Source organism: Ipomoea triloba, chromosome 3, assembly GCF_003576645.1.
Source record: "Ipomoea triloba cultivar NCNSP0323 chromosome 3, ASM357664v1".
In the NCBI taxonomy this organism is placed as follows: domain Eukaryota; kingdom Viridiplantae; phylum Streptophyta; class Magnoliopsida; order Solanales; family Convolvulaceae; genus Ipomoea; species Ipomoea triloba.
Window position 1 is genome coordinate 19,713,526 of NC_044918.1, and position 13,032 is coordinate 19,726,557.

Consider the following 13,032-nt stretch of genomic DNA (forward strand, 5'->3'; position numbering starts at 1 on the left):
ATATTTATTTATAATTTTATATAATAAAACAATTTTTTTAAAGAACATTCTTATTAGTTACTGTATATTTAAAAATATTCTTATTTGTTACTAACATATTTATGTGTCAAATTTTACTAGTTTATAAAAAATATAGGTTATTTTATACTCCCTCCGTCTCATTTTATGTGTCTGGTTCGGTTAATGAGCCTTGACTGAAGTTATTTTTAATTCATTTTTTCATTATATTAAATTTAGTACTAATATACAAAATTTATATAGTTAGAAACTACACTAAAAGTACTATTAAACACAAATAAATCAAATTTAAAATTAAGTAAAAAATGACAAAGAAAATAAGCAAAGAATAAAGAGTTCGTTTAACCAATGAATAGTAAGTAGGACAAATAAAATGGGACAGAGGGAGTATAAAATTAAATTATAAATGTTAAAAAAAATTTATTTGCAAGGTGGACCCAGATCCATATTCACAATTTTAGAACTCTATGTTCACAATTTTAGAATTCTATGTTCACAATTTTAGAATTTTATGTACACAATTTTATAACTCTATATTCACAATTACAAAACTTTATATTTACAATTTTATAACTCTATATTCACAATTTTATAACTCTATATTCAATAACACAATTTTTAAATCTATATAACAAAATTGTGAATATAGAGTTCAAAATTTGTGAATATTGAGTAATATAATTTGGTATATTAAGATCTAAAATTGTGAATATAGAATTCTAAAATTGTGAACATAAAGTTTTAAAATTGTGAACATAGAATTCTAAAATTGTGAACATGGACTCGGGTCCACCTTGCAGATGAACCCAAGTCCATAGCACAATATTGTACAAAATTAATATATATTTAATATTTGTCTTGTTTCAATCATCTCAATGAGATTTTTTTTTTTTTTTTTGAGAAATGAGATTTTTGAAAATGGTAGAATTTTTTTAATAATACAAATTTTAAACTTTATTGTGAAACAATAGAACAATAGAGAGAATATATGGAGAGAAGGGAGATGATCAGATCTTTTATTGACAATTTTAATATGTACATCATGTTGTATATTACAAATGAAATATATGATCTTATGTATCGAAAATAAATTTGATCCTTCATATATACAACATAAATGAAGAAGATGAAGATGTGGCAAAGGAAATGTCATATATACAACATAAAATATTGTACAAAATTAAATCTTTTAGGTTATATAGATCAAATCCTAGTCATTCACTAATTAGGGGAGAATATATATATATATATATGAGTGATGTTAATTAAAAAAATAGGGTGACTCACAAGAAAACATTCAATACATACTTATACATACTACGATAGTTTGTTTACACAAACAATATTATAGAAACATGATAGGATATGTACAAACATACCTGTAGAATTCCCGTTGATATTGTGTTGCAAAATAATTTAAATTGGTTATTCTTTAATACTAATGGACAATGGCTTAATTAATATATTGGTGTTTTGGGTAGACTAATGGTGTAGCTAGAATACTAATGGGCAATGACTTAATTAATATATAAAAGTATTTACTCCCTTGTGGTGCCGACTTTAGCACCCAAGGGGGCCCGGGGTGGAGGGCTAGAAGAGCTACCATAAGTGAACCTAACCAAAATCTTCCATCAACTCACTTCTTTGAAATCCCGAGCAAATCCCGATGTTCTATAAATAAGAGGAAGATTTTTCAATTTGTAATTCTTGCGCTGTGAGTTGGTCGGTGCATTAGCTCGTCGCCACCTTGTAAGCCTGATCAGCGTGTAATGTACATTATACAAAATAATGTACTTTTAGTACTCAAATATTGTATTTTTTTTGAGTACAATATATTTTTAATATACTAAAAGTACATTATTTGCGTATTGAATATACATTATTTAATAGTATACAAAATAATGCACTTTCAATACTTAAATAATGTACTTTCAAATAATATACTTTATGTACATAAATAATGTACTTTTTATATGTGGTACACACATTTGTGCAAACTATGGTCAATAGAATGAGTGCACTACATATTAGTTGGCTCGATTTTTTATGTTTAATAAAACATTTAATGTAACTTTTAATTGATATTTATAAATATATAAAATTCAATAACCAATACTAAATTAAACGTTACAAAATTTCATCAAATTTCGTTGTACTGATAAATCATATATAAAATGGGATGGAGTCCATGATGTATAATACTAAATAATCAAAGAATCAATAACTCTTTCTTCTAACCTAATATTTAGACAAATAATTTCATGACACCATCAAATATCTTATGCTAATGTTTGACTAACTACAGCTCTATGCTTTTCAAATTACAGTTTTACAGTAAACTAAAGAATGCTTAGTTCCCTCTACAATATCTCAAATCAGCCCCCTGTAATGATTATTGCAGGTTTGAACAGGCATGCCAGGACCACAAGAATTAATGGCTGAACCACACAGGTTACAGAAAGGGTTTGTAGCATGTTGCCGTTGAGGAGACGTCGTCGTCATCATCATCATCATCTGTTGTTGCTGCTGAAACGCGAAAGCGTGTTGTTGGTTGGCCACAGCAGCTGTCTGCACTGAAGGCGGGGTGCTGGCGACCATGCTCGAGGCGCAGAATGGATGTTCTGGTTGTGGCATCACGAGGGCGGCTTTTTGTGATGGTTCCCATGGATTATAATAGCTTAAGCTTTGGTTTCTCCTTGTGATTGCGTCGTCATACAGGCTATCGAGTGTAAGTTTGTCCAGTCCTCTGGCCTTTTTCGCCAAAGCAGGAAGTATCAATACTAAAGTATGAATGCTAATCTTCTATGCTAAAAGGAAACATTAACTAAAAATTTAAGAAATGAAGAAAGAAAATCCAGAAAATACTAATACCAGCTTGCTAGCAGCCGCGACACTCTCAATGGAGCTGGGAGCTTCTGCAAGTGCCAATTCCCAGCCTGTAGTTCCATTTGCAAGATTTCGACCATTGGGTGTTTGGTCAGCAGAATCTACACAAAACAGTGCCAATTTTGGAAACTGAAGTCCTAGTAGAAACTGAGCAGACTATAATATATTCAGCAGTATTTGGAAACTGAAGTCCATTTGTTAATTTTGATCATCTTATGAGATTCTGGTGCAGTTTAAGTCCTAATAGAAATTTACCGGGTGGAACAATCGCTAAAGCAGCAGCATTTTTCTCGTCCAATTTAGTAACAGCTGGAGCAGGATCTTTCTGAGACTGGGAAAAACAGAAGAAAAAAGAAAAAGGTTAAATGTATGAGAAGGCTTGAAATATTTAAGAGCATATAAAGGATGCCAGAAACAGTTATTTACGTGGGATAGAGCATACAGTAAGGATTTGTAGGAAACCAAAGAAAACACAAACACATATATGACTATATGAGACAGTAATTCATACCAACAGATTAGGTGGTTCTGCCACTAGAGATTTCGTTTTGATATCTTTTGCATTTGGTTCAGGCACAAGTTTTGGTGGAGGTAGGGGTGGGGATCTCACCTCTGTGACCTCCGGTTTCTTTTTGTAGTCTGTAGCCAAAATCACTTTGGATTTGTTATCAACGGCCTGCTTTGTTTTAGTTACGAAGTGGTAAGAGAAGTTTAAACAACACAATAAGTAAAGAATTTATATAGGATGTTAGTAAATGAAAGAGGAACAGGTTAGTCAAACAAATATTGTTAGCAAAGCTTCATTAGACTTTTTAAGTTTTAATGTTTGTGGATATAAACTCCCTTCAAATAAGAGCAGACTTTAAATGAGAGTTTCTTACTGAATCCTTGCGAAGTGTAGAAAGTCGAGGTGCTTCTTTCACACACTCCTCCATAGTTTGCAGAAATAATGTAGGCGGCTTTGATAATAAAGACAGAAGTGAGATGTGAGGAGAGAAAATTCATTAAAGTAACCAATATACCATAAATTTTCAGAAAAGAGTTATAGTACCCGTTCAATAGTGATGAATTTTTCTCCCCGACCCACATCAAGGTTTTTGCATATTTCATAAAACTCTGAGAGCTTCTCTGCCTAACAGCATAGAAATAAATGTTTATTATGAAGATTGTTTGAATGTGGAAGCTCAACTAAAGGAAAACATCAGAATACCTGCTGACCAGCCTTGCGATATATATCCAGAGCCCTAAGAGCATCTTGCCGTTTCATCTCAAAGAACTGTTAAGTGTCAGCTTTGGCATTACCATTGCTGTTTATTAAGAAAACCCAAAAAATATTCAGCCATGTATATAATAAAAACTGAGTGTACCTTGTCAACCAAAGTAGCTGTGCCATCACTTATAGCATTGTAGATTTTTATGCTTTCCAAAGCAACCTATTCCAGAAATATCAGATGATTAGATGCCCCCAAACAATGAAAGTTAATCACTACTAATAAACCAATAAGAAAAACCCCAGCTACCATAGATAGCGCTAATTGAATCACATGATTTTGCATAGCTGCCCCTTGCGGCTGCAAAGAAGTTGCATAGGAGTGTCATCAATAATCAGTCAGAGACATGAAAAAGCTAAGCTCATAGGAGTAAAGATGTTCAGTTTATGACGTTTTTAGGGGTCAAGTGTGTCGTTCAAATTCAAGAATGCGACCTTTCAAAGATAATTGGCAAGCCACATTAAAGTGATTAAACTGATGAAAACAGTAAATTACCTGACAACCAATAACACAATGTAGAAGCTGCTGCAGTGCTGGTAACTGCTCAAGCAACTCTAAAGTGTCCAACTCTTTGGATCTCTTCATTAAATGTAACGAAAAAGTATGCTTAGAGGAAGTAAATTGAATCTGACTTGAACCAAGAATATTAAACTTCACAAATCAGACTACAAAGTATACACCACAGTAAGTTTATTGCATACGTTTAACAAAATAATACTGATTCAACTTTTTTCCTCACCGTATGATAAGTCTCCACATCAGATTTCAATATTCGGAAGCATTCCAGCCTCTCTTCCAAATATAATGCATAACTACGAACCCAACCAGAGTAATCCCATGCTGAATAATGGAAAAGAACACAATTTAGCATAGAAGAGCCTACACTTACAGAACTTCTGATAATTAGCAAAATTAGTGAACCATACCATTAGGACTTGAGTCATCCTTAAAATGAGTCATGTTAAGCATGTAACTCCTGCTCTGTCCATAGTTAATAAGTTCCTCATGGAATGTCAGATCCTCCTCTCTCAAAGCACGATGAATAAGAATCAACGTTTTCAGTGCAACCTGTAGATAAAAGTCAGGCAGACAGAAGTTGGAACTTCCCAGGAGCAAATTATCAGTCACTGAGCAGATATCTAAACACTTTGTTTACTTTTCTGTTAACACTAAATACCCATACAGCATATTAGACCCGAGACCTAGAGTAGAAACAGGTCTTCATTGAAAAACTTCAGACAAAGCAAAACCTACATCACCACCCCTGCCCCCGGTCTCTTCAAAATATAATTTTCCCTAAAATGTTGATATTAGATAAGGATCATACCGCCCAGTTATGTGTCTTTGACAATCGTCTTTCAAGAGCATGTATGCAGTATGCAACATCATCTCGGTGTCTGGTAGCCAAAATGGCAGCAAAGACAGCTGAAAAATGCATTGCAAAAACTATATCAAGTTCAATCCAGGACACACACACACACAACATGCCCCTCATATGCACACCTTTAATCTGTTTCTCATTTGCTGGCTGTTCAACATGATTTGTTGCCTTAACAATCGCAATATCCAACTCCTGTTGACCATTCATTCATCCAAAAACAAAAAAAATGAATTAGAGAATGCATAAAACCACAAGACAATAAAGAAATTAAAACATTGTTTTCTCCCAAAAGGGTGAATCCCTAACACCAAGGGCCCTCACACCTCCGCTCGACAAAACATTTGGGAGGATGTAAATCAAGTTGACTTAGTAGACAGGGCCAAATGTAGCCAAATGTAAGTGTGCACAAGGAATCTACCCGGACTACTGAACCAGTTAGCTAAGCTCGGGCGGACAATTAAAACATTGTATTAACCTTGTAATGGCTGTTTATTTTAGCTACAGTGGCATCGGTGGTATCCTTAAGTGCTCCAAGTGTTTTTCTCAAGCTTTTCTTCGTCCCTCCTGGCATTCCTCTCTTTTCAAAATTATACCTTCCACAGCTACACCATCACAACAGCCCAAACTTCAGTATTCTGAAGCCATTTTACTATATATAAGCTTAAAACCGCAGTAACTGTCAAGATCAAACAATTGATGCTATAATTCTCAATCATACTTTCCAATAGAAACGAACTCTATTTGCGTCAATCGTCAAGAACCCTACCAGCACAAGATCAAGAAAAATGAAGAAATAACAAAAAAATAGGGGTAGGAATAAGTGAAACCAGAAGAGAGTCGTCTTAAAGCATACCTGGAGTTGATATCCAAGAACAAAATGAAGCGAGAAGAGATGAAGAAAGAACAAAAATAGGGGATCCGTAGGACTATTCGCTATAGAAGAAAAGCATACAACACAACAATGAATTCAGAATCCATCGGCATCATCTTCCCATTGATTTTCTTTTCTGTTGTACATTTTGTTTATTTTTGGAAATATACAGCTGTTACCTCTATGGCTCTTTGGGCTCTCTCCTGGTTTCCTTAAACGCCATTACTCTCTTTCTCTCTCTCCTTCTCTCTCTCCCTCTCAAAGCATTGAAGCAGCGTATTAAAATCACCATATCCTTGCATAAATTGCTCTTCAATGATAATATCATCGTGTTAAATCCATGCAGTGTATTTTACTTTGACTTGGCATACATTTTACATTCAAACTTTAACTTCTTTTTTTTTTTTTTTTTTTTAAAGAAAACGTAGCTATTCCATTAATTCATAACATAAAACGTTTACATCAACGATCAATGAAATGGTAAACCATTCCTTACAGTCAGACATAGAAACAACTTTTCTAACTATGCTATAGAAAATTTGAATCGCAGACTGTTTCATAACTAGGAAGTTATGTTCCTTCAAGGAGCTTAAAGTTTCATCAAAGATCTGGGTCTTCGTCATCATTCTTTTTTGCTCGCCTAGGATAAGATCAACACTTGCCGAAACCAAACTAAACGATTTATGCTAATGAAAATGAAAAGCCCGTGAAAGTAACGAGAGAAAAAATGCTCGTGAAAGTAAAGAGAGGAAAGCACAATAATAGAGAAAATAAAAAGTGGGTAAAGTCAAAGTAGGGTTGGGAGTTCAAGACTACCAACACAAACCCAATACTTACCTACTATTATTTTATTCAAAGGGAAAGAAAATGGAAGAAGAAGATCTGTGGCGGTGGTCGGAGGCGGACTGAACTGCGACGATGGTCGGAACGAAAGCAAACGTAGAAGGTGACCAAAACCGCCGGCTCAAAGCTCCATTAGAGCTCCGGCCGGAGGCCGACGGTGGAAGCCGAAGTTGAGCAGCGGTGGAGGCCGGCTCAAACTTAACTATTAAACAAAAAAAATTAAAATACATCCCCACTTGTTATCTTATAATACTAGAATCATGCTGCAGCGGCTCAATTATCATTTATGCATATTGTTTGGATGTTGCCTAAGTGGCTAAGGTAGCATTTGTCATTTACTTGTTTGGTATTAAAATTTTTATTTTTTCATAGAGTAAATCTTCTGTGAGCCGTATAATACATTTTATGAGTTCATAGAATGCTATTTGCATTGTAATGCTATTTTTCACTACAAAAATAGTCTTAATATTCACGACATGTATGTCATTAATATATTAGATTTATTTCTATATTTGATTATATTGTGGTCACTGGTCCCTCGTGCTTTTATTTCTTGTGACAAAGAGGTCCTTTTGTCACTGAAATTTTTAATTTGCTTCTTGTAACAATATTTTTGTCAATCAAAACATTGACTAATTAATTAGTGTCTTCAAAGATGAAATATAGTTGCGACAAAATATATTATAGTCACCCATATTTATATTTTTATGACAAAAGAGTTAGTGCCATTTTTTTTAAAATATTTGTAAAATAAATTATTCATTAATAAATGTCCAAAATATTCAATGTATTCTAAATGCCATATGCCATCCCGAAAATAAAGCCACCATTATAGTCACTACTATTCACAATTTTTGTGGGAAATAAATTAATTGTCATTATTTTGTAGATGGAATACTTGCAACGACTTAATTTTGTGATTGATAGTGATATATTGATAATTATGATGATTTAATATGTTGTTATTCGTAAGCTTTTTTCAGTCGGCACCTCAGCAGTTTGGCTACCAAAACATACTTGAAGTGCACCTGAGCCTCTGTAAGACTGTAACTACTTCTTCCTCTACTACCACAAAACCATCTTCCTCTTCTTCTTCTTTACCTTTTCAGAGGATTTCACTCAAGAAAACAAAAGCTTGTCACAAGAAAGAACTAGAATTTACTCAACTTGTATATTTTATCTTTGGGGTTAGTAATCCATTCTTATAAAAAGGGCATTCAATGTAACCTATTTCAATTCAGAAATCAAGAAAACAGTAAGACAAACTTTTTTACAATGGATGCCAGCCAAGTTGCCAACTAGTTGAAGAGTACAATGGAGATTAGTTGCAGCAAAATTCCAGTCAAACAGGCAAACACCAGATGACCAAGAATGTCTTATCTGTCCTACCATGCAGAATCAGCGCCTTCTAAAAGGCGAAACGCAAGTCCTAAATCTTGTCGTAAAGAATTCATAAAGCAGCATGGAATGATAAGGACTGCAGTATAGGTAAGCAACAACACTCAGAAATGCCACAATGTATGATCCAAGAAAGCTCCATTGAAACTCAACTATGAATGAATCATTTGTTCCTTCATCATATAGTTCAGGTAATTTGGTATTTTTCGTACCACAATCAGGTAGCGGCATTCCACAAAGAAATTCATTACCTTCATAGCTCTGCTTCTCAAATGTAGCAAACTGACCAACCATGGCTGGTGTCCTACCTGATAAGTTATTGTAAGCCACTGAGAAAACTGACAGAAAGTTCAAAGCTATCAGTTCAGATGGGATTTCACCAGTGAGCCTGTTGTAGGACAGATCCATGCTTTCTATTTCTTTCAACATGGATAGTGTTTTAGGAATAGATCCATCAAAATAATTGTGTGACAGGTTTAAAGAGTGAATGTCACTGAGATAACCAATACAGGGAGGGATTGGACCTATGAATTTATTATGAGATAGATCAATTCCAGATATGAAATATAAAATACTGTAAGAAAAATCTTCATACCTACTCTTAGTTAAAAATTGCACATTTTCCGAAACACTTATACTCACATGTGTTGCCATAGGATAATCCAACACACCAAACAGACCCACATATTCATATGCCACTATCCTTGGCATTGACCACCCAAATATGTTGGAAGAAAAGGTTCCGTCAATAGGAAGTGGCTTTTTCTCCCCAAAGGGCATGCTACACAAGCAAAGAGGTATCTTTCCAGAAAGATTGTTGAATGAAAGGTCTAGTATGCTGGTGTTTTTGAGCTGACACAATTCAGCAGGGATCGGGCTATGGAGACTATTTCCCTTTAACAGAAGAGTCCTTAAATTTGTGAGTGAGCTTAGCCAGCTAGGAATTCTGCCCGACAATTTGTTATATCTAACATCCAAAGATATAAGAGAAGATAATCTGGAAATAAAACTTGGCAGAGGTCCATCAAGTTCATTGTCTGCAAGATGTAAATATGCCAAGGATGAAAGGTTAACACCAGGTGGTATTTGATGAAGATAGTTCCCAGAAAGGTAAAGCAATTTTAACTGTTGTAATCCAGAGAAACTTAATGGGATTGATCCATGTAATGAATTCTCAGCCAAGACAAGGTACTCCAATGATGACAAGTTTCCAATCCAATCTGGAATTTTTCCTGAGATCAAATTACTCTTTAGAGACAGTATCTCTAGCTGAGAGCTGTTCATAATTCCATCTGAGAGTTTCCCTGAGAACAAGTTATTATCCATAAATAAATGATGAAGATTGGTGAGATTCCACTCTGATTTGAATAAATTCCCCTCAAAAGCATTATTTGAAAGCTTCAAAAATCTCAACGAGATGCACCCCATTATCAAATTTACTGGTAGCTCTCCAGAAAAATTGTTGTTGGATAGATCCAGATAGTACAAATTTCTCATATCACCCATTGATGGAGGAATTGTACCTTGAAATGCATTCTCAGATAATCGCAAATAGACCAGGTTAGAAAAAATAAAACCCATAAGAGGCGGAAGCTCTCCATAGATTTCATTCATGGACACATCGAACCAATACAGGTTTCCAAACCAATGGTCAGAATTCATAACAAATGAGCCCGTAAAGAAGTTTCCTCCGAGGGAAAGGAATTGTAGTCCAGAATTATTCTTGAGCAACCATGTAGGAATTCTCCCAGTTATACTGTTGTTACTGAGTTCTAAGAGTCTGAGGTTCCCTTGTGTCAAAATGAAACTGGGCATTACCCTACTTGGTTCATTGAGCTCACAATTTGATATACGGAGGAAGTTCAATTGAAAGAGCGGTGTCCAAGGTGGATTTTCTGTGTCTATATTCAACATTCTATTGTTGCAATGAAGCTCAAAGAATTGAAGCTTAGAGTTGTTAGCAACTGAACTGAATGAGAATGAACCTTCAAAGTGATTATCAGAAAGGGAAACATGTTCAAGGGATGAGAGACGGTAGAAAAGAGTTGTAGGAATGGTTCCAGTAAGTCTGTTTGAAGAAAGATCCAGGAACTTTAGGGATGTTAAATTGCTAAAACATAACGGAATACTTCCATCAAAGCTATTTGAGTAAAGATCCAACTCTTCAATGTTCCTCAAACCGCAAAATCCTGCACACAAAACATTACATAATGAAGTGGAAGACAATGAATCATCTTATTCCATACAATTTAGTAAGTCAACTGAAGGTAAAGAAAAATGGAAGAAACATATATAGATGTTATGCACCATATTTGGTTATACTCAATCTAAGAAATAATTCCATAAGTCCTACTCTTCAGAATTTAGATGTATAGTACCTTCCTCCGGTAAAGGGCCATTTAATTCATTGTTTGCCAATGACAAAGATTTCAAGGAGGTGAAGGTCCCAATGGATGGTGGTAGATTGCCCCTGATTTGATTATTCCTGAAGACTAATATTTGCAGACTGCGTAAAGTAGTTAACTCTGCAAAACACAGAAATAAAACTGAGTAGTTGGCAAGAAAAAATAAGTTCAAACAGTAGCAGTAAAGAAATCGAGCTTACTGTTAAAATCTGATAAATTTTTTAGATAATTGCTTGCAAGGTTAAGATAATTCAGGGACAGTAGTGCGCCCAAGGATGGAATTTCAGTGAGTTGGTTTTGAGCCAATGTCAACAGCTGTAGCTTCTTTAACTTTAGTTCTCCTTTCAAACCTGCATTGATTGTAAGATTATAAAGCTTGTACAGCATTTCCCAAGCCTGAATTGAAATATAGTGAGAGAGCTAAGTAGGATTCGCCTTGTATGGTATTATTCTCCAAACCTAGCCCCTGCAATTCCTGAAAGGGAAGAAACAAAGAGGCATCAAGGAAGAAGTCAAATTCTCCAAGCTTCAGCTCCCTTATATCATGGAGATGAAGCTTAGTGACTCGCCCTGTCAAGTTATCGCATTCAACCCTTTCCCACTTGCAGCAGTCTACCCCTTCATCGTCCCAGAAGGAGAGAGCAGATCCGTTCGGATAGTTGAATGCATCTTTGATTTTCAAAAGCGCAACTCTCTCTTCATCCAAGCAGCTAAAGCTTCCATAATCTTCAAGCCCTACCAGCAAGAAACCTAACAGCGTCCACAAATGGAAGAGGCAAGGATTCTTCATAGCTTAATTAAATGTAAAATGTGTGTACTACTCTACAATTTTGATTATAAAGCTAGTATATAACATAAGTTCATCAATCTGGCATTACCTTCTTAACTCAGAAACTCCAAACAAAGCCATACAGAGTAGACGGCGGCACTGACCTTTTCTCAAGCATCTTATGCGCAACATTTTAGTGCTTCATCCATAGACATGAGCGGCTGCATGCTTTACTACAATGATCCTAACACACAAAAAAACTAAGATCATTAGATTCCACCTGCTGAATCTTAGCGATACAATTTGACGAAGGATTCCAATACCGTCCTCCGTCTATTTGGACGTTTGCTTGCCGTGATTTCCGAGGATATATATGTAATTTCACAACCCTTTCCCGCGCTATTCCCTTCACCTGTTCGCTAAGTATAGTCAGAAATCAAAATTTCCAAAATTAGAAAACTCGTTTAGACGTTTGAAAATTGTTTTATGTTCTCTCTTCTCTTATGTTTAGAAAATTTTACTAACATTCATTTTTTAAAATTTATTTTTTTAGATTAAGATTATAAAATTAACACAAATTTAATTTCGATTGATTTTTAGACTTTATATTTAAAATATTTTTAAATATGTTTGGTTTAAATGGAATAAATATAATATTTACTTTTAAGTCTAATTTAATTTAAAATATTAAACAACGTCGGTCCGTGAATTGAACTAACGTTGTTTAATTTTTCTAAATAGTAGATGTCAATTCTTTTCAAGAACTGACGTCATTGTTATTAAATTTAATTTAAAATATTAAATGACGTCAGTTCATAATTCAACCCGACGTTTATTTAAACCCAAAAAAAAAAGAAACAATAGATGCCGGTTCTTTCAAAGAATTACAAATTGTTAATTTTTTTTATAGTTTATTTATGGAATAAGGGTCAAATTAGCCACGGAATGTAACGCGAAAATGCAATCAGGCCACCCAACCAAAAAAACGTGCAATTAAGTCACTGAACAGCGCAAATCCATCCGATTTTACCTTGTAGCCGATTTCAGATTGGTCTTTCCGGTTAAGTGCTGACCTGGCTTTCTAGGTGGCAATGCTTCATTTAATTCCTCCTACGTGACAATGTTTTATTTAATTCATTTATTTTCTTTAGTCCAATCATTCCAGTGTGTAAGCAAAACGACGAAGCCTG

General features: G+C 34.7%; 2 protein-coding genes across 5 annotated transcripts; both read right to left on the reverse strand.

Annotated features, from left to right (window-relative positions):
- Positions 1 to 2,229: 2,229 nt before the first annotated feature.
- LOC116014080 (putative clathrin assembly protein At5g35200) lies at positions 2,230 to 6,668 on the reverse strand. Of its 4 annotated transcripts, none has more exons than XM_031254073.1 (17): positions 6,410 to 6,668; positions 6,275 to 6,318; positions 6,032 to 6,158; positions 5,679 to 5,748; positions 5,503 to 5,600; positions 5,102 to 5,243; positions 4,915 to 5,015; positions 4,671 to 4,754; positions 4,425 to 4,475; positions 4,272 to 4,337; positions 4,115 to 4,180; positions 3,956 to 4,036; positions 3,786 to 3,863; positions 3,416 to 3,580; positions 3,160 to 3,235; positions 2,890 to 3,005; positions 2,230 to 2,769 (listed from the first exon to the last, which is right to left on the reverse strand). In XM_031254073.1, the coding sequence occupies exons 3-17, from the start codon at positions 6,125 to 6,127 to the stop codon at positions 2,389 to 2,391; spliced, it is 1,671 nt and encodes a 556-aa protein (XP_031109933.1). In that variant the 5' UTR covers positions 6,128 to 6,158; positions 6,275 to 6,318; positions 6,410 to 6,668; the 3' UTR covers positions 2,230 to 2,388. The 4 variants fall into 4 exon arrangements, with proteins under 4 accessions (XP_031109933.1, XP_031109929.1, XP_031109931.1 ...); XM_031254069.1 differs by having other exon boundaries at positions 3,416 to 3,583; XM_031254071.1 differs by lacking the exon at positions 6,275 to 6,318 and having other exon boundaries at positions 3,416 to 3,583; positions 6,410 to 6,489; positions 6,607 to 6,663.
- Positions 6,669 to 8,668: 2,000 nt separating this feature from the next.
- LOC116013035 (receptor-like protein 15) lies at positions 8,669 to 11,659 on the reverse strand. The gene is made up of 3 exons (XM_031252696.1): positions 11,274 to 11,659; positions 11,047 to 11,193; positions 8,669 to 10,857 (listed from the first exon to the last, which is right to left on the reverse strand). The coding sequence occupies exons 1-3, from the start codon at positions 11,458 to 11,460 to the stop codon at positions 8,669 to 8,671; spliced, it is 2,523 nt and encodes an 840-aa protein (XP_031108556.1). The 5' UTR covers positions 11,461 to 11,659.
- Between the last annotated feature and the right edge of the window lie 1,373 nt (positions 11,660 to 13,032).

Coding starts and splice junctions, on each gene's coding strand:
- LOC116014080 (XM_031254070.1), bottom strand. CDS start 6,127: ATGCCAGGAGGGACGAAGAAAAGCTTGAGAAAAACACTTGGAGCACTT. Junction 5,244..5,502: donor CAAAGACACATAACTGGGCG/GTATGATCCTTA, acceptor TTTTATCTACAG/GTTGCACTGAAAACGTTGAT. Junction 4,037..4,114: donor ATCGCAAGGCTGGTCAGCAG/GTATTCTGATGT, acceptor CTATGCTGTTAG/GCAGAGAAGCTCTCAGAGTT.
- LOC116013035 (XM_031252696.1), bottom strand. CDS start 11,460: ATGCTGTACAAGCTTTATAATCTTACAATCAATGCAGGTTTGAAAGGA. Junction 11,194..11,273: donor AAATTTATCAGATTTTAACA/GTAAGCTCGATT, acceptor TGTGTTTTGCAG/AGTTAACTACTTTACGCAGT. Junction 10,858..11,046: donor TGGCCCTTTACCGGAGGAAG/GTACTATACATC, acceptor TTTTGTGTGCAG/GATTTTGCGGTTTGAGGAAC.